Source organism: Octodon degus, unplaced genomic scaffold (assembly GCF_000260255.1).
Source record: "Octodon degus isolate 3935 unplaced genomic scaffold, OctDeg1.0 scaffold00010, whole genome shotgun sequence".
In the NCBI taxonomy this organism is placed as follows: domain Eukaryota; kingdom Metazoa; phylum Chordata; class Mammalia; order Rodentia; family Octodontidae; genus Octodon; species Octodon degus.
In genome coordinates, this window is record NW_004524586.1 from 17,675,833 (window position 1) to 17,701,305 (window position 25,473).

The 25,473-nt window shown below is 41.2% G+C and overlaps 2 protein-coding genes across 4 annotated transcripts in view; one reads left to right on the forward strand and one right to left on the reverse strand.

Annotated features, from left to right (window-relative positions):
• Positions 1–11,081, forward strand: part of Adam12 (ADAM metallopeptidase domain 12) — a 330,777-nt gene extending 319,696 nt beyond the window's left edge. Inside the window, exons 22-23 of the mRNA XM_023709048.1 lie at positions 6,688–6,818; positions 8,689–11,081. Of these exons, the coding sequence (XP_023564816.1) occupies positions 6,688–6,818; positions 8,689–8,749 (192 nt within the window). The 3' untranslated portion in view covers positions 8,750–11,081. The remainder of the gene's footprint in view (positions 1–6,687; positions 6,819–8,688) is intronic.
• Positions 11,082–18,029: 6,948 nt separating this feature from the next.
• The window catches only part of Fank1 (fibronectin type III and ankyrin repeat domains 1), a 166,442-nt gene continuing 158,998 nt past the window's right edge, over positions 18,030–25,473 (reverse strand). For all 3 annotated transcript variants that reach the window (XM_023708892.1, XM_023708893.1, XM_012513489.2), the window contains 5 exons: positions 23,987–24,152; positions 19,244–19,387; positions 18,528–18,605; positions 18,393–18,437; positions 18,030–18,277 (listed from right to left, as the gene is read on the reverse strand). In XM_023708892.1, coding sequence (XP_023564660.1) covers positions 18,212–18,277; positions 18,393–18,437; positions 18,528–18,605; positions 19,244–19,387; positions 23,987–24,152 — 499 coding nt within the window. In that variant the 3' untranslated portion in view covers positions 18,030–18,211. The remainder of the gene's footprint in view (positions 18,278–18,392; positions 18,438–18,527; positions 18,606–19,243; positions 19,388–23,986; positions 24,153–25,473) is intronic.

Genomic DNA, 25,473 nt, shown 5'->3' on the forward strand with positions numbered 1-25,473 from the left:
TGTCATACTACTTGATTATAGAAACTACCTAATTTGCTTTTTAATTTCATTTATGACCCTTACTGGGTTTTATTTTTTGTTTTGTTTTTATGTATTTAGTAGAGGGTCTCACTACGCAACTCAGACTTGTAGTGAGCCTGACTTTTTATTAGTTCATTTGTCGCATCATAATTACATTCATTTGGGGGAATTAGTACATATACCTAGTATCTTAATCACTGTTCCCTTCCTACTCCTGTCCCTTCATGGGCACAGGCCAGCATCAGAACCGCAATGTGTAAACCTCAGCCTCCTCAATGGAATAAGATTTTTTTTTCTCCAAATGCCTTCAGGGCAGGTTTGGCTGGCTTGAGTTGTGGGGATCGAACCACAGCAACCTGAGCCTGACTGCTTGGTTGAAGCAGCCACTTAAAGAACTGAGCTAAGGGGCGGGCCCCCTCAGCCTCCTCAATGACAGTAACACCACACACCCTACAGAGGGGAGATTTTGCCTCCCGTGTTTGGAAAGACATAGTCTTCTAGTCAGCACTACCCACCAGCACTACTGGGTCTGGAGTGTGCACAATATACTGTTTTATAAAGCTGACACTGACTGGTGTGGGACAGGATCTTCTCGGACGGTGGTGAAGGAACTATGGTACGCATGGTGCAGTGTTTTAGTGTTACCACTGAGAGCTCTATAAGGCTTACCATCACTGTTCTAGAAAAAGACATCAGCAGGACACTGGAAATTCACTTGAGTAGCTGAAGAGGTGGTTGTGCTCTTCAATGAGACCCAAATTCTTCCCCCACTATTCGAAAACAGTGATGAGTGGATCACTGAGGCTGGTACTTGTAATGGATATTCATCAGCACTTTGCTAGGTCCAAATGTGAGCAAAATGAACTATGATTTCAGGACAGTTAAGCACGGTCCAGTACACTGAGGCTGGGACTACTAAACTTTTCTTTCACACAATAAATTAGCTTGGAATGAACATGTACTCTTCTGACCTCTGTGGTTGGCTGGAATCTATAGAGTCTAGCAATCTGATAATTTAGGGCCTTGTTCGTTAGAAATGCCAATATGGAACAGGAAAAGGACATCCATTCATTAATATGTTCTGTGAAAATGAGATAAAACACCAGAGAACTGATCTTTATCAAAGCTTTCATTCCCTTAGGAAAATTACAGGCTCATGATGGAGGAAAAATGCTGGGAAGCAAGCTTCCAGGGCTGTCTTCTGCTTTCCGAAGTTTTGCTGTGTGCCCACTACCTTTCTCCAAGGCCACGTCTTTCTTGAGCTTTCCAAGTCTCCCACAAAGCCCCTTGCTCCCCCGCTGCCTGTACACCTGTTCTTATCCACTCAGCAGTGCCCGATGTGGCTGTTTCAGGCACACTGAGCTCCAGCCTCTTGAACACAACTAAACATGTAGGACATACGCTGATGTGGATCTTAACGAGTAAAATCTCAATCCTATCATGCTATCAGCCAAAGATTAATGAAATATTGCCCCTAAAATCTAAAGTGTAGCTACCATGATATTAGACTCCTGCTAACTTCCCCTTGCCTGGTACTTCAGAAACTAAACTTTCACTGGTTGCATGTCACTAATATTCATGTGACAAACCCATCAACCATCCTAAGGGATGCACTACCGTGGAAGCCCTGATCTTTCTCTCTGGAGCAGACAAACCTATATCATGTGAATTGTTTTTCTTTTAAAACAAAAGATGTTACTGTATGAGTTGCTTTTCCTAAACCTCAGAATTCAAGTTTACTGAATTGCACTGTTGGCACTTTGTGATAAACACATGGGCTTGGGGTCATGGCTCGGGCACTCATCTCTAAAAGGTTCACCATCACCATACACAGTTCTCTTGTATTTGACCTTATTTTCATAGAAGAACGTATTGATGAATGGATTTCCTTTTCCCATCTCACACTGGCATTTCTAATGAGTAAGGGCCTAGATCATCAGATTGCTAGATTTTATAGATTCCAGCCAACCACAGAGGTCAGAGCAGCATACATTAGAGCAAGGCAGCTCATCTCTGTACCATAAACAGGCGCACCATGCATGGAAAATGGGTGCCTGGTATAGTATCCTCCACATTTGTTAGCAAATGATGCAAGCCTGAAATGGAGCAGCTCGGCAGAGAACAGTCAGTCTCCCTCCCACCCGTCACCAGGCCCCTTCCCGGAAGTAAACAGTGACCAGCCTTCTATAAAACATAGTTTACAATACAGGAAAAGTCTCTATCTTTACAGGGAGGGGTTATGGATATGTTTAATCCTAAAAATGAGAGAAGAGTATAGTGAAATTCTATCTACCCAACATTCATAAGCATAACACTGTTGTCACTCTTGTTTTATAACTTCTATTGGAATTCAAATAGTAGCACATCACCTTCTTATTGCCCCTTTATTTTTTTTTTCTTATGGGTGGGGGAGTCAAACGCAGGACCTTGTGTATGTCAGGCAGGCACTTAAGCCACTGGGCTGTCTCCCCAGCCCTCGCCCTTTGATTAAACTGTACCTGTTATAGGCCCTTCTGCCTTGTTCTTTTCACCACCACATAGTATTTCATTATAGAGGCATACCACCACTTATTTAATCTGTCCTCTGCTGATGGCCTTGTAGGTTGCTTGTGACTTCAAATAGCGTTGTTTCTGCCCAAGATGTCTATAGGATAAATCCTAAAAGCTCAATTGCGGTCAGAGGCCATGTGCACTTAGAAATGGGATGGATTGGGTGGAACAGCCTCTGAGGAAGTTGTCCCAATTTCTATTCCCAGCTCTTCACCAACAAGCTGCATTCAGTGATTGATTTGTCTTCACCATCTGACAGGTGTACATTTTTCTTCCAATAAGTATGATGAGGCTACTTAACACAAGTCTAGGGCCATTATTTTTTCTTTGTGAGTTGCCTTTTCATCTTGGCAATTTTTGTTTTCATATTTAGTCTGACCAAACAAGCATATTTTTAATTTCTTATACTTTTACAATTTGTTCACATTCATATATTTGATTCATCTGCTATATATTGCAGTGCAGGAAATAAAGTATGAATTTGACTATTTTTTTTCTAGCTGACAAGCTGGAAAACCTCAATAACAGTTATCGTATGTCCCCAGGCTGCTTCTTCGGCTTAGATTTTGGTCTGATGACATCTCAATTGCATACTAGCTCATAGTTATAGCATGCTTGTAAGAAAAATTTAAAATACAATTGCAGTGGTTTTCAGAGAAAAGCTGAGGCGCAATAACTGTGCCTGCCATCTTCCGAGATGTGGAAGAGCGACTGTTCAACCTCAGTCCGTTCTACAATGCCTACACAATTATAATTTATAACATTTATAGTCTTCTGCTCTATCATCATAATTTCTATAATTTTAGCCACAGAGAGGCAAAACGTTGACAGCAAGATGTGTTCGCGATGCCCCAAGCCCTGCCTCTCTGCAGAGATCTCTCTGGGTGACAAGACATGCTTATTCTCATCGTGTGAAAGCTGGAAATAGATGAGAATTCCCTACGACAGTGGTCAAGGCAAAGGGTTACATTTAGATTTTCTAAAAAATTGAAAGTCTGTGCCTCTTGCCAGATCCTGAGCAGAAAGAGGAGCAGTGGGACACACTAGCCACTTAAGAGCGCACCTGCACTGTGCTCCAGTTCCTGGAGGAAGCCAAGAGGGAAGAATGAGGCTTGAGTCCTTGTTTCCTTGTTTCAGTGAAAATAGATCTCAAGAGATATTTACTGAGCGTGAGTGAAGTGGAGTCCTTTCTCAGTTCCATGCAGATGAATCTTGGTGGCCAGGCTGGATTCCTCTGGGAAAGACCTGCTTTGGGTTTTGCAAAGACAGCAAGACAAGTGACACTACAAGGATCTGTGGGGCCAGCCAAACAGCTCAACAGATTAAAGCACCTGCAAGCAGGCTCAGGGGCCTGGGGTTCAGTCCCCGGGCCTGCAGTGCCAGCCAGCCCCTGGGGCATGCTGAGATGGAATTGAGACTGGGTGTGGTGGCACTCACCTGTGATCCCAGCTCTTGGGAGGCTGTAAACAGGAGGATCACTATGAGTCTGATCTAGTAGTGAGATCCTGAACACCCTGTAGACCCTTCCCTAAAAATAAAATAAAGGACCTATGGAAGTTCTGCCCCTTTCACCAGGGTCAAAACCAACCCCTTCCTAGACTGACCCCACTGTTCATGCAGTCTTGCCTCATGAAGCCTGGCAGGAAGCCAGCACCTCACCTAGGCACAAGGTTTGCCTGAGCCTTGTTTCCATCCCATCCCTGTCCTGCTCCTGGTGAGAGGGACTATGCTGTCCCCAGGTTTGAAGTCAGAACTCTCAGTCAGCATCTCGGCTGTTTGGGCCTTTATCACTATGGTGACCATATCAGCTATCCTGTAAAGCAGGAGACACATCAGAGAATGTGATTAATAATTAAACAGGACCATACACATAAATTGGGGCTATCCCAGGGAAACTAGGATGAATTGCCAGCCTAATTATCCTCACTGTTTCCATGATAAATCCAAATATATTTCACTAGACTGTAATATATACCTCATTTTTTCTCTAGTGTTGCAATGAAAACCTGACATTATCTTTATTGCCAAGACTAGGTACTTAGTCATACTTAGCAGCAAAACTGGTATCACTTAGTAATGAATTATTTAGTCCCCAAAGTCTTTCAATTTTATGAGTATATACATTCATTTTTACATTACACACTGATATCTTGCTCGTGCTTTTCTGTTACAGGAAATGGAGCTTGATTTGTTGCCTTAGTTTATTACCCAAAGACTGTTGAAAGGGTAAGGGTACTTGAGAAGGGTGAAGTTACTCAGTCCATTATAGTTACAGAGTAGTGGCAGGGGGTGACACTCGTCATTGGCGACTATGTGGTGGGCCCTGTGCTGACACCATCACTGTCAATCCCTGGTCAACCCCTAGGGAAGGAACATCCTCATCTCCTTATGCCCAGGAGCTTCAAAACATATAACCCATGTCCTTAAGCACATTATACAGTTTTCATTCTTCATTGAGGAATTTATTCTATAATGTACAGTCTGTTAGTTATTTCCACATAGAAATGTCATTTGAAAGTCCTTCTCTTGTTCAGTGCCCCTTTCCTAACTCAATCTACCTATTGTTACTTGGTACATTTCCCACACAGCTGTGGTTTACAGACTTCTGTGGTGGCTTCTATGTTTGCAGAACTAGGTTAGCTGGTCATTCTGTTCTTGTGCTTCTCTCAGCTGATATGGTCACCATAGTGATAGAGGCCCAAACAGCTGAACTTAGAACTTAGAAATTCAACTCAAGTGTTTTAAAATCATTTTCAAGTGTTTCTAGAGGTACAGAATACTGAGTCCTATGATGATGGGATTACTTTGTTGTTGCTTTTTGAGATTAGGTCTCACTCTGCTCCCCAGGCTTGGTCATGAACTCCTGGGTCCAAGTGATACTCTTATCTCAGTTTCCTGAGTAGTTGAGACCACAGGCACACCCTACTGTGTGCTGTGCTATGATATTGCATTACATCATTTAATTATTGGGACATTCTGTCCTTCTGGAGGCTCTAGCACCAGTGCCTACAGACCTGTGTGTCAGTGAGTCTTCTAGTCTCCAGAACATAGAGCAGAAGATGGCTTGGCACCCAGACTCACTCTGGGCCCCAGGAGACAACTGTGTCACATACTTACTGATATAATCTCTCTCATAAGCAAGTAAGGGAGAAGCGCCACAGAAAGAGGTGCCTTATTATTTTGCAAGTGCATTATTTCTGTTGCTTTTTGTTTTTATTAAAAGTTAAGGGAATACTGATATTACTGACAATTTTTATTTATGTGCTTAAAACTTCCCATGCATTATTTTACTTATTCCTCATAATAATGTTGTGTGACAGGTCTTGTTTCCTTGCATTTTCCAGAAAACATTGAGATTCAGAAAGGTCAAGCAACTCGACAAGTCCCAAGGCAGTGGTCTTTGGATAAAACCCAGCATAGAACAGCCCCCAAGTTCGTGCTCTTCCACCTCCTCTGGCTGAGGTCCTCCCTGCCTCCTGGCCAATGCCACAATTTCCCCCAGCTTCTGTAGGCTTGACTTAGCTCTCAAACAGCTGGGTCAATTCTTTGAACTAATTATAGAAAGTATTCGGGTGAGAGAACTTCAGGGGGTCATGCCAAATGATCTAGACCAGAATTTGGAACACTGACCATCCACATTAACCAGTCCACCCATAGCTGATCCAATTCTTTCATATGATAACAGAGAAATGGAGGAATTACTGTAATGCTTAAAATATCTCACCAGCTTCTCACTTTAGGTCATTATAAACTGAAAAGCCACCTAACGGGGAGAGAGGCCAGCTTAGATTCCTTAGGTGGCCTTAGCGCAGAACACCAGCACCAACTGTATCCTCCAAGGCCCACAAACACCATGGGATTGGAAGATTCACAATTTTTTATATGCATTCATGAATAAATGTCTAAAAGTTAGAGAAAACTTAGGCAATAAGGTTAACAAAAGTCACTCCCCCCACCTCGACTCATATGGTGATGGTGATTATCAGGAAGTGAGCCTGTGTTGTGCAACAATTTACCATTCTTCAAATCCTGCTTTTCAGGAACTCTGACAGCCCCCAGTGTTGATGCCCAGTTGTGAAGCTAAGAAATCATGCAAAAATGTTGTGTTTATTGCAGGGGCTTAATAAGCCAAACCCACCTCAGAAGCCTCTGCCCGCCAACCCTTTGAACAGAACAACTCGGCTCTCTAATGCTGCAGGGAAGACACCGGGGCAGCAGGAGCCTGGGTTTCGCCCAGCACCCCTTAGGTGGGTCTCCTCTCTCTAGTGGCTGTGGGGTGGTGGGTGAGGTCACACCTCATGGTCCCACGAGGGGGAGCAATGGGAAACACATGTGAACATAACCAGAAGCAGCAACATGAGCCACAGCTGCTAGCACTGCCACCTAACTCTCAGCAAGGGTGCAGCATGCCTAAGCAACTGACTCAAGCTGAGGTAAGACTAGGTGGCATCACACCCCGGGAGGCGGTGGCTGCTGATCGGGCCCCGGCCTTGTCTCACAAAGGCACTAAGAAGAAAAACAGCACGATGGTATGAAGGCTAGAGCCCCATTCTCAAAACTGTTACCAAACCAACTCTCCCCAGACCATGGGGTCCTGAGACATAGGTCAGAGCTGTGGGTCAAAGATGAAACAAAGGGAAATGAGAGGTGAGGAAGAAGAAGTTGCTAGCAGCAGGAGATCAGGTGCTTCTCTGCAACAAAATTTCCCCGAAAGGCTTGCTTCTGTTGGGGTCATCTGCATACTGTCCCAGAGGGGGCTAGGAGACAGCCTGCATCCTACCTACACAGGGAGGTCAGCTCACTTCAGGGCTGGAACTGGTAGTTCACAGTGGTTGGTGAGAAATATTAAATTTCCAGAGATTTTGTAATCAGGGTGTTAAATCTGGCTAAACTGTACTAAAGATTAAATTCTATAAACTTAAGTTACATTTAAAAACTAAGATAACAAATACACAAACATGCCTTCTGGCTTTTGCCCCCTACCTTTTGCTATCAATTTTTGTGGCACTGAGTTTGCAGTTATCTCTTATCCATGGGGTGGAGTTCAGCATCCTGGTACTCATTGCTGTTGTCACTTCCATGTTTGGAGATATACTGGTAGTACCTAAGAATCACCCCTGAAGGAGTATTTACACCATGGAAATTGGCAAATGAGACCAGTCAGGCCCTCCTCCCTCAGAATGCTGTGAGACCTACAGCCAAAACTCTGACTCACATGCCCCCTTGGCAGAAAGCTCAGTTTATGAGCTCAAAGGAACCAAAGGTACAGACTATTGGCAAGGCCCTGTGCACAGTAATTCATATCTCTGAGGGGGAAGACACTCGCTAGTGATTACAGCCCCTGGGAAGAATGTTTGGCCTATGAAAGAAATTGCTGCCTAATAAATCTCAGAGATAAAGACAGTCACAGGGTCAGTCCAATGGTTTAATTTCCAACTGCAGAAATACAGGGAAAAAAAATTGCATAGCATCCTAATTATTTCATTGTGGCTTGCATGTTGATTTTAGAGTGCTTTTGTTTCTTTTTTTTTTTCCCCAAAGGGGGAAAACACTACTTTACATGAGCATGCTAAGAGGATGACTCCTTTTGTAAATGCCCTCAAGCAGTGGCCCACCTAATCCATACCCCACTGTAGTAACTGGCTCCTCTCCTACCAATTCTTTTGTTCATTTTTGAAGGATCACACATAGCCCTGCTTTGCTCTGGTTACCAACAGCTCTGCTATCCAATAGCCACTGGTTAAAAATAAAAACTAAAACTCTGCTATCAATGTCAAGACTCACTGGGCTTTGAAGACTTAGTACCCCCCAAAATGCCAATCCTCCTAATCATACTGATGAAATAATACTCTAGATATATTGGGGTAAATAAAATCTATTGCTAAAATTTGGTAATCAGTCATCTGGGAATTGTAAACCACTGGGAATTCTGCAGCCCTAAATAAGATCCTTGAGATCCTTTGCCAACCCTGCCGAAAACAAGAGCTGTCTCCACTCAGATCTGACCTAATGGTATGTAGGAAAAAGACTGATGCCACCCAGGGCTTTGATATCTACAGGAGGCGCTCTCTCAGAGTCTCTAAATTTTGCTTTCTCTTTTGATTGCTCTTTCTTCAGACCTGCTCCTAAATATCCACACCAAGTGCCCAGATCCACGCATACTGCCTACATTAAGTGAGAAGCAAGTTGATGCCTTTTTCTCAACAGTGAAGACAGAAGTTTGCACTATCTTTCAACTCCAGTTGGAGTGATTTTTTTTGTACCAACTTTTAGAACTTTTTAAATTTAAAAAAACCATTATTTCAAGAACTTTGAGCTACTGCCGTCGGTGCTGTGCTGTGCTATGGTGCTCTGTATACTTGCTCAGGAACTTGTAAATTATTATTTATGCAGAATGTTTATTACAGTGCAGTGCACTGTAGTAGGCATTTTTACCATCACTGAGTTTTCCATGGAAGGAAGGCTTGTGCTTTTAATATTTTAGTGAACTTGAAATATCCCGCTTGATAGGATTCTGGACACGATGTTTACTTTCTGATCAAGGTGTTCTTGGGAACCAGTCACCCAGCTGCCCTCAGCTGCAGTTACAGTACCTGACACGGTTCAACAGAGCCCAGGTAGAACTCCGAGTGATTTTTGTGGAATTGCTAGCTTGGGCCTGAACTGGAGGCTGCAAATCCAGGCTGTCTGTGGCCTCCAGGGAGGTCCTGGATCCTGGCAAACTGATAGGCCCCCAGAACAAAAGAGAAGGATCTGGTTTCTGGTCAGGATGTTTTGGAGTGAACCTGGGTTGCAGACAGGAACTTTGAGGTGTGGCCCCACCAAGACAGACTCTGGAGTGCCAGACCAGGCAGCAACTTGACCTGCAGCTGACCAGCCTTGAGCACATTTGGACAGCAGACAAAGAAGAGATCTGTAGTTTTGCTCATGGTTTCGCTACATAGACACATTCAGAACTTCTTTTTCTGGCTTCCCTTTACAGTGTGCTGGCATCAGCATATTATTTAGATTGGGAATGGTGGTGTTTCCACAAGGAAGCCACTGCAAACCTCCATCTCCCTGTACTGTTTGGAGCTAAGCAAATTACCACATTATCTTCTCCACTGTAATACAATGACCTTGTGTTCAGACAGACATATGAGGCTTTCCATGGGACTGTAATGATTTTCAGATGTAAAGTAGTAACCAGATCTAGTCAATCAATGCTTTAGATAAAAATCTCCTTTTACTGAAAGGTTCAACTTATTAAAAATGAGAATCCCTATGCTTGCAAAAACTACAGCAAAATGAAATGCTGTTCTCATGGTACAGCCTAGTCTACCTACTCATGGTATATATTGGACAAAGAACCCTTAAATTCTCTGTAGCACATTCTATTTTCTCAGCTAGACTTTAGGAATCTTGAAAAGATGTTTTCAATATAGTATGAAGCCTTAACATTTACAACATACCTGTTGAGCATCACAAAACAGTAAAAGGAAAATCATTTTCCTGATCATCCACATTCACGCAAAGCAGGGCTGGGCAAGTGGCCTCTTCAATGGTTTACTCTGCCAATATCTCCAATGGTTTACTAGGAGCCATTCCCACAAGATGATTTTCAAGATGCCTGAAGGCAATGGCATTAGCATATAAAGATGCTCAGATAATGCAAAATGCCATCCTGCCTCTCCCTGGTTCTGGTGAGGCCATACATGACTAGTTTTCATATGAGATGGCAATTGACAGCAGTCCTATAATTCACTCTGAGTGTTTTATGATAAGACTTTAAGAGTTATTTCAATGGTTTTCCTATGCTTTGAAGCAGAAAGAAAAATACATACTAAGAATCTTGGTTTGTCTTCCAAAGAGCAAAACTGCATTTCACTTTACCCACGCTCCACTGTATCCAAGCAACATAGTATTCATAACTGTGGATAAATAAATCTGTGTCACAAACACACACACAAAGGGAATCCAGTTTTAATACATTCCAGCTCTTATAGCATGCATCTGTTGAGTATACAATTATTTTCTTAAAAATGTAAAGCCATGGTAGATGATATTACTGCTGATGAGATACATATAGAATTAATGTAACTGTTGTTACATTCGGTAATTGTATTAAGGCCAAAACATAATATTGAAAAGGTTTACAGTTTTTTATGGTGCATTATGTGGGCATTGTCTTTCTAGATGCCCAAATCCTTAGATATGACATTTTAGACCCTTCTATTGTAAGTAGAAGGATATGGATGGACTTTCATTTATTCTTTCTTAACTGTAAGTCCTGTGCTTTTAAAAACCAGGAACAGTTTGATATTGACAGAGGTTAAAACTGTGATCCTACATCATGTCATCAATGGCCACTTAGGGGCTGTGGCTAGTGACATATTCTTCTCTCTACAATATGATAACTTTTATAGAGCCAGGCAGTTTATTTCTGAATAAAGAGCAATATTTAGCAAATGAAACATATATAGCAATAACATCCATGTTAATGTAACTTAGGAGCCAATGACCAGGATGATAGTTATAAAATAGATTTTTCTCCCTTTTTATGTATTCATAAATGATGGAAACAAAAATTAAGACTTACATTTCAATGGTGATCTGACTATTCTTTCATATTTTTGAAAAACTTTGTAGGCACAAATAATGAAGTTGATTTGAGTTTTGTAAGACCATCACTGTGAAAACTTGGTGCATAGACACAAAGGAGGCCTGGAGGTTACTCATTTTCCTTTGTATGTCTAGGAATAACTGTAGGTTATATGACCCCACTTTATAGAGAAGTATATGGCTAATCTTCCAGGAATTCCACTAAAAGTATATCTTCTGAAATGTTTTTAACAGTTTGTTTTCCTGACACATGGAATCAGACGTGTAGCAACCAAATGAAACAAAGCGTAACATTTTCCATTGTCGAAATATGCATGCAGAGGTTACATGACCCAGTGTGAATTTCCCAGCTTACACATGTGGGATGACATCACAAAAACCACAACAGCAACAAAATAAACTATATGAGAAAGAATACTCCTGAACTAGTCTCTAAGGGGACATTTTTATGCCTTCTTAACTTTATTAGGAATTCTCAGACTGAAATGTAGGCCATTGTTCTCTGACAAATCAATACAACACATCAATGCATCCCCTAAAACTGCTAAAACTCTAATCTGTGTCAGAATACTCACAGGACCTGTGATCCCCCATGGTGCTAAAAAGAGCCTGACACTGGGCCAACTAGAATGTCTGAGTATCCTCCTGTCACCTCTCAACTGATGTTTACTAAGCATTCTGAGCCAACAAGTCCCTGACAACTGAGAGGGCATGAAGCCTGGGCAGCTGGGCTGGATCATCCTAATATACTCTGACCTCTTGCAGTCTTTTCTCACAAGGCTCATTTCATCTCTAAGCTCTGCTAGGTATGACTGTCCTGGATATCCTAGAGAAAGTACTCTCAAAATGGTCCCAGAAATATACTAGGGACCCAGATTAAAGTTACAACAACCCTCCTCCAAGTGTCCCCAAACCAGCACGAACGCAGAGATGATTTTCAGGCTGGGAGATTCACATACAGCAACTGGTCAGTGCAAGTCATTGCAGGTGCCACCTTTTCCCACTCCCATCCATACTAGAAGTCAGCACAGTGCTGCCACAGCTACTCCCCTTGATGTATTAGCAGGCCTATACATATGCCTGGACACAGGAAGCCATAGGCAAGCATGGCCCTTTCCTTTTACTTTATCTTTCCTGGTCACCAGACCCAAGTGCCTTACGGAAGCTAACCCCAATATTGCTGCCTCTCCAGTATCCAACAATTAAATCTCTTATCTACTTTTGTTAGTACTTCAAATCGTCCAACTTGATGACCATTACGGAATGCAGCTGTCCTGCAAGTTCACCTACTGGACACCCAAAACCCACCTTCTCCAAGGTCACAGCTCAGAGCAACCTTTCCAGTACCTTCTAGCCTTTCCCAAGTGCCTCCCACAGGCATACTGACCACAGTGACCTCCCATCTAACACCTTGTTCTAATTAGGGAGGTTGGCCATAGAAAACTCAACTTAGCTGTGATTGCAAAAATTCTCTTGACTCACTCTCAAGTTCCTATTAACATCTATTGCTTTTAAATCTGTTTGAAAGTTATGGTTGATAAACAGCCTTCTAAGAAAGATTTGCAAGCCCCATGTACAAAACCATTTTTTGTGAAAGAGAATACTTCTTAGAGCCGTCTATTCATATACAAAAATACCATTTCTCTGACTGTGACAGAGAAATGGTACTTTACTGATTGTCCCTTTACTTTTGGGACAGTAGTGGAAGTTTATAATCCAGCTATTACAATCTTGCTTCATATTTTTTAAAGAGGAGAAATACTACATATGAAATTGTTAAAATAATTCATAGTGGATAGTAGTAATCAGAAAATTGAACAGGCAACAGAGTTCTTGATTTAAAGTGATTTGGCTCCGCGGTTGAATGCCTTCAAATCCACCCTGATTTCCCACATTGTCTTCAAAAAGCATGCTCTATATTCCCTGAATTCTCCTAGAAAATAACACTTTAATCCTTAACTTAGCATGTTTAAATCCAGACAAAAGAATACATATAATCTTTTTAGTTTTGCAAAAAAGCTGAACACCACTTTACGTTCATGGCCTATCATAAGTAGGTATCTTCATAGGGCAGGATAGGAAAAACAAAACTCTCTAGGCAATAGATGGCCAAGACTTTTAGGATGAGTAGAAGCAGAACTAAGAGTTCCTTACTTCTTTCTATCAAGTCAAATTGGTAGGTGGTGGGGCAGCCTGATGTCTGAATGTGTGTGGCAATTGTCAATGCAACTCTTTAACTCGGTTACAGGCTGTTTAGCACAGTACAGATTGAAGTTACCGCTACATAAACCAGCACAGTCATTTTGTAGTGCTTCATCCTTTTATAATGCTTTGGTTTGCTAATTTTTTCACATAACTTTTTATGTTACATTGTTACTTTTGTACACATTTCTCATATTGGGGATCTACAGGTAAATACAACCTGCTATTTCAGTAGAAAAAGTCATTGTTAAGCATATTATACCCAATAAATGGTAAACAGGTAAACATAGTGTGTCTTGTTACTGAAAATGCTACAAAAATGGAGATAAAGCCTCATGAAAAAAAATGTGTATTTATATTCATTTATTAATTTATAAGACAATTTTGGAGCACAAGAAATTAAGAATTGGGAAGGGGTAACAAGCAACATATATGCTGCTAATTCCCAGGGTTACTCAGGGAGAGGATATAGGAGAGAAAAAAAATGCCTATTCGTACACACCATTGATGAATGTGTCAGGGACACTGGCTACCTTTTTCAGCAACATAAATCCATAATCTATCAAAATTTTTAAGTTCACCTTATTTACATAGGAAAGAAGTTCAAAAGGTAAGCAAAAGTAGAGACATCCTTTGACTAGGAACTGAAAAATCAAAAGATATTAACTCTTTTGACTATGCTTCTATTTTTGCATTTTTAAAAATAGCACCCAACTTGATAAGGAAGCTGTGGGAGATAAACATATACGTGCGTGTTCATGCATATGTATACATTCGTGTATATATACTCATATACATCAAATGCTAACAAGAATAAAGAGGTCCTTATGCTCACCGTTATCCACTTGTGACACGGCAAGTAGGCAAAGAGTCTGCAGCTGATTTCAAATAGTTATTAAGGCAGGTGAAGTCAATATACTGCAAATGAGACACTCCGGACACACAGAACTTCTTTCAAAGTGCCTTGAAGAGAAAAAAAAGGGGATGAGAGAGGGGAAAGGGGGAGAGCGAGAACCTTTTTTAAAAATACAATTCTGTGTCATAGAAATGGCATGATGCTATAGTCAAAGATGAATTACAGATTATCTAGAAAACAAAGCATTACAAAGAGCACCCACTATGGTTATACTCAAAATTCCTTGAATTATGAGAAAAGTTGAAATCCATCACCATGCCTTTCCCAGGACATTCCCATTCAAGGGGTCTGAGATGAGCCCAAGAAAACTGCATTTAGCAAGTTCCCCTGTTGAATCTTTAGATCTGAAAGGCTTAGAAAAAAGCTCACGGAAATACAACTAAAGAACTGCCGAAAGGGAAATCCATAGCCCTAAGCATATCTATTTCTAAGCAAAATAAGTAGATATGTATGCTTAAATTTAATAATATCAACAAAAAGTTGTACAAGGAACAAGATAAACCCATGAAAACATTTGGATGAATTTGTAGATATAAAAAGTATAATTAGAACAAATAAAATAATGAATTGTTGCTCATAGACAAAACTGAAACAGCCTTACCAGACCTGCCCTTAAGGCCTCCTGAGCCAGTCAAAAAAAAATCCTTCTGAACTGTTGGGGGGCCTGCCCATTAGCTCCACTGTTTAAGTGCCTGCTTAAACAAAGTAGTCAGGCTCAGGATTTTGTTGTCCAGTCCCCAGATCCTCCTGCCTTACCAGACCTGCTTTTAAGGTACCCTGAGCTGGCCAAAAAAAAAAAAAAAAAAATCCTTCAAAACTGAAACAGACTTAAACCGCTTCCTAGTCTTAAGTATAAAGAGCAAATATAGAAATATAGCACAGAAACATGTACAACACAGCAATGTACCACAACCCCAGGGGTTTATCTTGAGAATATAAGGATAGTTCAATATTAAATCCAGAGGGTGGACAATGTTACCACACCTACTAAGGGCTGTAAAGAATGAGGATCACTCTTCTGGGTTGGCACATGACCTGGATCATCTGCTTCTGGGTTGGTAGATGACCTGGAACCTTCAAAAGCAAGATGGCGGTGGTTGTCTTGAGGTTCATTGTCTTTGCATGCCCAAGAAGGCTGAGCTCTGTTCCTTCAAACTCCAGCGTTCAGGCCTGTGTATGTGGAAGCATTTCTACAACCCTGACTTGCCCAAGGGTAGTTTGGAGCACAGAATATTCACCTATCACCAAGCCATCCTTCTGGTTCGAAGGCTGCATTTCTCCACCGGACCAGCAGAGTTGTCAGTGTTTTGCTTCTAAAGCTTCTACTAGCTACATATTTGAACCCTTGATCTGCAATGGGCTACTCCCTGGCTGCAGTTGTGACTCTATAATCACTGGGGTCTTGGACAAGTTGTTACTATGTTCAAGGGGGATGCACGGCAGAAAGCTGCCAAGGCAAGTCTTTGGGCACTCTCGACATTACCCTTTCTGGGCTTTGTCATTTCAGCTACAATAGTGTGGGCATTTGCAAAGTTGCTGCCCTGCTAGGAAAGCTCTGATCTTTTTTGAATTGATACCTTAAGAATTGAATGTATGCCTCTTTGCCTCTGCTCTGTCACAATATTCAGCTCACAATAAAGAAAAAATAATAGCTAAGTCCACTGGGGGACAAACTTACTCCTTATCACATGGTTATTTTCAGAATTTAATTTTAAGGAAAAGGTTTGAAAGAAATTATATCCGAGAAACAGTGAGACCAAGTTCTGTAATTTTGGTAAGTTAATAGGATTTTCTCCCAGCTCACAAGACTCCGTATACTAAATGTTGGTTATGAGCTTTTGCTTTGCATTTTTATCAGTCTCTTAAAGAAAATTCAGTTTCATTACGATCAATACATGATCGTGATTTTGTATTTTTCCTGGGAACAATAGACAAAGGGAAAGATTGTTAATTTGTGGGTAAAGGCCATGGAAAATCAGTGTTTAATTTGGGGAAACTGTCCTGTCTGCTCAGTTGATAACAGCTAATGGTGATTATTTTATGTCCTAGAGAAGCTTTACAATTAAGAAGTGCTGAAAGCCGACTTTACAGATTTCTAAATCCTAGGAAGGAAACCATGAAAAATCTCTGAATTTAGAGATCCATTTAGGGAAGAGGTCTCCCTTGCAGCTGTATTAGAAATATTACAGATTCCAAACAGAACTCTCAAGTGTGTATTACTTGCCCCAAAATAATCTGTGTATAAACATAAAACTGTATATATTATTTTCCCACTGTGGGGGAGCTGCTAATCAGAAAATGTATTCTATGAAAAGAAACTTCTGGGCTGGTGAGATAGCTCAGTGGTCTAAGCGCCTGCCTAGCAAGCTCAAGGACCCAGGTTCAGTCCCTGCTACTGCATGCTGTGCTGGCCTCACGCCAAGCTGGCCAAAACTGGGCTTTGTGGTACATACCTGAAATCCCAGCACTGGAGAAGAGGCTGAGGAGGATCACTATGAGTGCAAGCTGCATAGCAAAACCCTGGACCAAATAAATATTTTTTAAAAAGAAACTTTTAAAAAATAAAAGATCGTATAATGATACATGAATAGGATGCACATTTTCCCCATACGAGACTTTAAGGGACACACTATACAAAGACCGAGACATAAAAGCAAGGTGCTTGACACCACCAATCACTAAAAGGATGAAGGGCCTTTGCAAAGCTGTTTATAGGCTCTCGTTTTTAGATTTTTAAAAACCTAGCAAATTTTAAAGAGGGGTGCATTTGTACAAAAGGTAATGCTCCATAAATACCATATAATTGAAATCTGTATAAACAGGACATATATGGTTCGTAGATCTAATTGCCAAGGTGTGTATTCTATACGAAATAAAGCTAAAGATTACTAACATCAATAAGATTGATTGTTTTCTCTGGGTGCTCCTCTAAAGATTTGGAGTTTTAATTGCCTTTTAATCGGCCTTTCCCTGCTGAAGAAATTCCACTTGCACGCAGCTCTCTGTAGCTGCTTTACTCATAGGCCGGGTTGACAAGCTTCTCCCTCAAGACACAGAACGCATGTGGTCTGCTAGCTAATGTCTCTGTTGATTTTTATGTGTGTTTCCCAAGTTAGAGCTCTACCACATTTGTGTCTTTTTAAGGTCCCAACCAGCAGACGTGGTTGTGGTTAACCCCTACTTGTCTACGAATTGCATGATCAGCTTCCAAAACTTTCCTACTCTGTCTGAAGACAGAATTGAATGCTCTATGGTGAGGTCACTGAGCTGCCAGCAGACTGGGCCTTTCATTGTCAGGGCGTGAGTGCATGCAAACACATGTGCGGACAGGGCTGTTCTAGGATGACTGACCCCCAACCAGACACTGCTAGCAGACCACGACCAGACACTCAAGATATGCATTGGAGCTTTGATGTGAGGCCAAGAACTGAAGAGAAAACTCCTGGGCTTTTAGGGGGAGCGACGCTGCAGGAGGCAACAGCAGCCTGACAGCGCAGCCTCGAAGGCCTTCAGGTGGGGGAGGAAGGATAATAGGAAGCACATGCAGGAGAGAATGCCAACATCCTGGGGGGGCCCCGAGGACCGCTGGGGGGCAGGAGCCAGGAGTGGGAGATCCATGCATGTTTGTGTAGCCCTGGTGCATTCATGTTTTGTTTCGTGTCTAACTCTAAAGGCACAAGTGCAAGAAAACATCCCTGTTCTACAGACCCCCAGTGAGGCAAGCACATACGCACACGCGCGTCGGTAAAAATATGTATTTTAATGTGGGAACCATCGTCTGTTACAAAAAGTTTGCACTGTGAATCTTCAACTAAATAAATAAATGTGTAACCCTCCAAGACATGGAATTCCTTCTATCTATGTTCAACAGTCACATTTTGCTTGGCTTTGTTTGGATTTTGTAGACAGGTGGTGCTCTGATCAGTGGACAGAAGACTTCTTTGGCAGCTGCTTTTTTCTCCTTTCTTCTAACAGGGAGAGCACATTCTAGGAAAAAAAAAAAAAAACAAGCAGGTGAAGGTCCTCCAAGGTTCTGATGGGGTGTATTGGATTTCTGAAGACACTACAAATTAATCTCCACAGGCAGAAAGGACACCCCCACCTGTCTGTCAAAAACTCTGGCCATTTCTAGGACGCCTTTGCCAAACTGAAAGAGGAAACAACAAAAATTATTATTATACATTATATTATATTTCTTTCTCCTCCTCCAAGAAACTTTTATAAAGATTAATTTTACCTCATTCTTTATACTTGCATCTGCCCCTTTATCAAGTAGTAATTCAACTAGCTGTTCGTGATTATTTAGCACAGCTACCTGAAAAACACAACAGTGCAGCATCAGTGGGTGTCACCCCTCCCCATCCCATAGGGGCACAGGCAGCAGAGGATGTGCCTGGCACATACTGGGCACAGGGAGTATGCCAGCAGCACCACACAAAAGCAGCCCTGGCCAGGCCACTGAGGAGCTGCACGACAGGACTCTGTCATGCTCATTCTATGCTGGTTGCAACTAGAAGGTGCATATCATGCCCTTTGCTCCATATTGAAGTCACATAGGAAAGGCCAGGCCTGACCACCACCAATAGTATTAACAAATCTATTTTGATCCTACAATGGCCCTAGGGACTGAGGGTGCTAATCATTAAAGGAATTGTAAAAGACAACAAGAATGTTATCATAGTGCTCATGGAGTGGTACATGCCTCTAGTCCCAACTACTGGGGAGGTTAAGATGGGAATCACTTGAGTCTGGGAATTCAAAGCCAGTCTGAACCATATAACAAGACCCCATATCTCAAAAAAGATAAAACTAGACTGACATGCTCATGCCTTTCTTAGCAGGCTGATAGGGAACACGTGTGCAACCAAAACCCAGGGCTCCTACCCATGTGGCTGGAGCCTCGAGAGAAAGCCTAAAGGGAGAAAAGCTCCGACCTCCAGGAGGACGGCATACCATGAGAGGTGTCTTCCCATCTTTGTCCTTCACATTCACATTGGCCCCCGCCTCGATGAGAAGTGAGGCCACTTTCTGGCTTCCTGACACCGCAGACACTCGCATGAGTGGGGTCCACCCCGAGCAAGCATCCATGACATCAACCTATAGTCCAGACAAAGAGCTGTCTCAGTCAAGCCATTTCTGCTGAATATTACACACCATAGACTAATGCTTACTTGCCAGTCATTTGCCTGAACTCCCCTACTTAACTAGCAGCCCTGCTAGACTCAGAACAAGTCCATTGATTGGGCTATGTTAGGTTAGCTCCCATGTACATGTGGTGAGGAGACCCATGACACTCACTTAGGGGCCTCCCTCTACTGTGAGGCCCCAAGAGGCCCTGGTCCCAGTAGCATTTTCACCTTCATTGCTTTAAAATAGAAAACAGAGAGACCCTAGAAAGTTAAGGAACTCCTTCCCTTTGGTCCCATGGGAACTCTGGTTTACGTTCTCTTGCCTAACTTCCTTCACCTGTTTTTTAAAGTAGTGCCAATTTTCCTTATCTTTATGTAGATTTATAAGCACTTGAAATCCTTCTAGAATTATATAGTAATAAAAAATATATATACCTACACCCCTGAGCTTAATATTGGTTAATTTTAGGGAGGAAATTTTTAGAAACATGACTAGATCCATTACACAAATCTAATCTGAGAAGTTCCCTACCCCTAACCCTTCTTTAAAGTTGAATACACCCAATAATAAAATGGCCATTTCCCAATGATCTGCTCTGTACTGAATTCTCAATTTAGTGTTCCAAAAGAAATATTGTAAAATAATAAACGTACATGTTGCAGCTTCCAGTGAAAACCTAGACAAGCTAGGAACAGTGGTGCTGAAATAGGTGTGTGTATGCATGCGTGTAGGTGGTGTGTATGTGACAGAGAGCGAGAGCAAGCAAGCAGGAACATGCATATATAGACACGGACATTCTGCTACAGAAGAATTACTCCAAGATGATCTATAGCTTAGTACATCAAAACAGAATAACAAGGGACTGGCAGTTGCTTACACATATAAGTGCATCCAGGGCTGCGTCACTCTTCCTCAGGCAAACAACCCATGAGCAACAAGCTCCATTATATTTGAATAATAATAATCACCTGGTATTCCAAAATATTTTCAGTCTCAAACATACTTTAATAAATACTTTTTCTTTCAGTCCAGAAGGTTAAATGGGGCAGGTGCCTCATTTAGAAATAATCAAACCCCATTTCTGAGAAATCAAGTGTATGTCCTAAGATCACATGGCTCACTAAATGTAGAAACAGTTCCCCTGATCAAGTAAACAAGTTGCCCTCCACAGAAAGTCAGAACATCTTGGAAAATAAAGGCAATGCCCCATTTGGCTCCTAAGTCCTCCCCGGTCTTCAGAAGAGTCAAGTGAGCATCCACTAAGAACACAGGTGTCAGTCGACATGATCTGCCCACGCCTCGCAGGCCTGTCTAGGCTCTGGTTCTGTCCTCTACAGAATGGCTCCGTGTTATGGAGAAAGAAGAAATTGATGCCAAGGAACTGGCTTCGTCATTTATATTTAAGTGGATGCCACTTGAAGATATACTCATAAGTGAAATAAACCAGACCCACATGTGTAAATATCATATAGTCTCCCTAATATAAGAACTCAAAAGAAGAAATAAAAATAGAAAGGTATAACACAATTAAAAGAGAAGCAAGAACTTGAGGATTAGACAATGAAGAGAGGGCAAGGAGAAAAGCTAGGAAACATGACAGGGGCAAAGCCATACATTTATACGCACGAGATTGGTAAGGCAATAATCCTGAGAAACATCAGCAGATTTTTGAAACTAGCAGTTAATTGGTAGGATGCTCACTGACTAACTATAGATGGTGATACCCGTGAACTAAGCAACTGCACTGAAGATAGCAATGTGTAATAGTAGGGTCATGCTTAGAATGCCTGTCATTCTGGTCTTCTAAATATGTACTGCTTGTCATGACATACCAATTATTGCCATGCTGTCTCTCAAGTAAATGTTTAAAAAAAAAGGGGTAATAAATAAAAAATAGAGACAAAAAAGTCACAGTACTGTCCTGTTATAATGCTGTATAGGGTTAGATTTCTAAATTTCTGTGTAAAAAATATGTAATTGTTTATTCATATTTTTAAATATTTTTTTATTTTTTTACTTTTTTTCTTCATATCCTGTAAGGACTTAAAGTTTAACATATCAACACTTTGATGGAAAATACCTGTTCCATGTTATGCATAAAATGTTTGATATTCAGACAGTTAGGTTAAATCCAACTGCATATGTTGTAGGGTAATAATAAGCTTCTCTTCTGGATGGTTAACAACCTAAGTTTACAGACCAAAAATTAGAGAAAAAGAAGGGCTGCCAGGTCAGCCAACATTTTGGACCTAGCCTTTCAAGGTCAGTGAAGACTCAGGACATAGGAGAACCTGTACTGTAACATCATGTAACTCAGTTGTGTCCCAAATTTTCTGATCAAGGAGATTATGGAGCCACAGAGGAAAGTGATCGATGATGTAGAGTGTGCCTAAGGAGAGTCACATGGAGAGAAAACATTCTCTCAGGCTTTCACAGAGAGCAAATAGGTCAAGCAATGGCCATGACTCATCCACATGGCTGACACTGACAAAGGATCTACAAAGTGTGGTACAGGGTTTCAGGATAAATCCCTGAGGGGACTCTACTAACTTTATCAGATATAAAGTTGCATTTCTTGTTATATAGGTCTTGCTTTATCTTGGTCTTAATCATCCAGCAGAAAGGTATAAAAACGAGGTATAAGGGGTGAAGCCATGTTGGTATGCTGGGCTGTAAAGGGCTCAGGTCAACAACTCCTGACACTTCCAGTCCTGCAGATGACCCACTACTATTATGGACTACTGGATTATATTGGAATATTTTGCTGAATTCACGCACCTACAATGTTCAAATGACAATGGAATACCCTTCTCTGGCAAAACTAAACCAAAAAGGTATACAAATGAATGACCCTTTTGTATCTGTATATTCCAAATAGTTAGGATAGATATACAGCTAAATTCTCTTAATTCAATGAATAAGTTTTGTTCTAATAGTGTTTGTGGATGAGATGTCATGTCTGCATCTTGTACAATGAACAACCACTGAGACAACCATGTGCAATGTATTTATTACTGAAACTGTCCTACTGATTGGTCTTGAAACTGTCTCATTGCTATTTGTTTCTCAATAAAATTATTTAAAAATAAAAAATAATAAAAAAGGAATTGGCTTCATGTCTAAAGCCCAGAGAGCCTGCATTTCCACTATTCCAGTATTTCCATGTTCATGGCACAGATTTGCCTTTTCTGGATCCCATTCCTCTTTCAGCAAAGATCAACCTATTTTCAACCATAATTTTACTGGATCCAGAGCACAAGTCCAGCAAACCATAAACCAAATGAGAGGATATGGCCATTGCTACCAGGTACAGCAAGTGTGGTTTTACTGTCCCACTGAGGCCCATGGCTAAGCCTTTGGGCCTCTTGGGCATCACTCCAAATCACAAGGAAACGAGAAATTCTATAGAAATCAATTATCATAATGACTATGATTCTTCCAGGAAGTCCTTTTCCAACTCGCCAAGGGCAGCAGCAGGAACCAATGCATTCTCACAGCTGAAGCCTGACTTTCCCTCAATCACACTTCAGTGACAAAGTAGAACAAACTTACTAATGCCTTCTGGGAGTCATGCCTTTACTCAATTTGAGTTGATTTTTCCAGGTCACCAGTTTAATTACTAAATATTCTTCACCATCAGGCAATCACAGGACAGTGTCTTACCCACTGTGCTTTATTTCTATGTCTTGAAACTTTTGGTCCAAGGCTTGAAAGAGATTAGCTAGGATTCAAAGTTACCAGAAGTTACCATAATCTACCTGATGAACAATCCATCTTTAAATGCCTATAGAAATCCAAACAACCCTCTACATCTATTTGCTAAGTTGGATCTGTACTTCCAATGGCATGTAAATCAAAGGGAACCAACATACCTGGTCCTGGGTGAACACAGGAAAAGTAGAAATTCCCCTTGCTTCATACACTCAGCTTGCCCTTTGAAAACTTTTATGACTAATCTTTAAAGCAAACAAACAATAAAAAATCTAATTTTAAAAGCAAGAAGAAAAACTGTGGCTCTATAAGCACTTAATGTCTTTGTGTCTCTAGCACTCAACACAATATCTGGTACATGGCAGATGCTCCATGAAGCTTTGATAACAGACTGAATAGAGAAACAAATAAACAGTAAACAAAGGGATAGGCAAAGTAGAAGTTTCAGATCCAGCTCTGAGTTCTGCTGAATTTCTTTTTCTTACCAAGCCCCAACATCTATGACAACCTCAGCTTCATTATTATTTCTTGGTGGGAAGCTGGCTCAGCCCATCCTGAGGGTGGGGCTGGGCATGGCATGTGGTGCCAAGGATCGAACTGTGGTCCCCTGCACCTGACTAAGCTGGCCTAAGCAGGCACTCAAGACCGCTGAGCTATCTCACCGGCCCTCACTATCATATTGATTGCACAAGGATCCTTTACCCCAAGAGCCATGGGTGTCTTACTGACAAGCCAGAGGTCTTTCTCCAACATTTCTAAGTCCCACCACTCAAACACCTTGCTTTTCGTTGACCCTGCAGAACAGCATTTCAGGATCTTAACAGTATCTGTGTGGTTAACGAGAAAGGCTCCTACCTCACAGCCGTCCTTTATCATCCAGTCAATCACAGGGCAGTGGCCTCCATCTGCAGCCCAATGCAGAGCTGTGCAGCCTCCCAAGTCTCTGGCATCCCAAGAAGCTCCATGTCTTCGGAGATATTTCACAACATCTAAGTGTCCCGCATAGCATGCAAGCATTAGACTGAAACACAAGAAAGCAGCAGCAGGTAGCTGTGAGAACAACCTTGTGCTTGGATCCACATTTTGTCCTACCCAGCTAAAACCAAAAGGTTCGAGTTTGAATGAAAAAGCCATGTGCTTTATTCATATAGAATATATAGGTGTCCATCAACTGTTGAATAAACAAAATAAATTATATCCACACAGTGGAGCATTACTTGGCCATAAGAAGGAAATGAAATGCTACACCAAAGCTAAGGCTTAAAATATTCTAGTAGAAGATACCTGACATAAAAGGCCACATTTATGCAAAATTTATACAAAATATCCAAAGTAGACAGAACTAAAAGGCTAGTGACTGCCTGAGATTATGGGGAAGAAGTGACTTATAATGAATACTGAGCATATTTCAGGGTGATGAAAATGTTCTAGAATTAGATGGTGGTAGTTGCAAAATTGTGAACATATTTTATCATGCTGAATTGTATATTTTATAGGTCTATATTTTTTGGTATATGGATTATAGTTCAGTAATGAATGGACCACAAACTAATATAAAATATTAGAGTTTGAAACATCCATGAGTCCATAATAGTATTTTAAAAATAAATGCAACAACACACTCATTTATACTATTATAACTATTTCAGTGAGCTAATTTTCTGCCTTAAAAATTGGTATTTAAGGGAAATAAGTAAATATTTACTGTACTTTGCCATTATAGAATGAAATGCAGTTCATCTCAGCTGAGGAAAGGCTCTTTATTTTTTACAGGTGACTGCCAGCTAATAAATGTGGAAAGAATCATAGAATTAGAAAAATCTCTCTTTTTGCAACTCCCAATTTAATAGTTGAGTCAGGCAAGTATCATCAGTGGAAATTAAAATTATTGGATAAAAAGTTAATAGGAAATGAGATATTCACACAGTGCTGAATTGTTATTCCATGGAGTATTTTCTAATTCGGTGGAGAAATTGAATTCTTACAAAGAAGAGCTCTAGCAGTCATCACCCTGGTCAGTACCACACCTAGAATTACCAATGAGGGGACACCCTGATATACAAGCCATCCAGCAGACATAGTGTAGCCACAGGTCCAGCTTGACATGCTCTTGCTAAGAATGCTGATCTAAATTCAATCAAGCCACTAAGACCAGCTTCATCTTAGCAAGAAAGGGAAGAGGAACAAGTGCCTCTCCCACAACTGGGAGACCATTGGACAAATTCAGAATAGAGGATGCGCCAAGGCTTTGCAGAGGGAGAGACAGAAAGTAAGCAGGGAGGGAGAGAGAGAAAAGGAAAGAAAAGGGACGGGTGGAGAGGTGGGGAGGTGGGAGAGAGGGG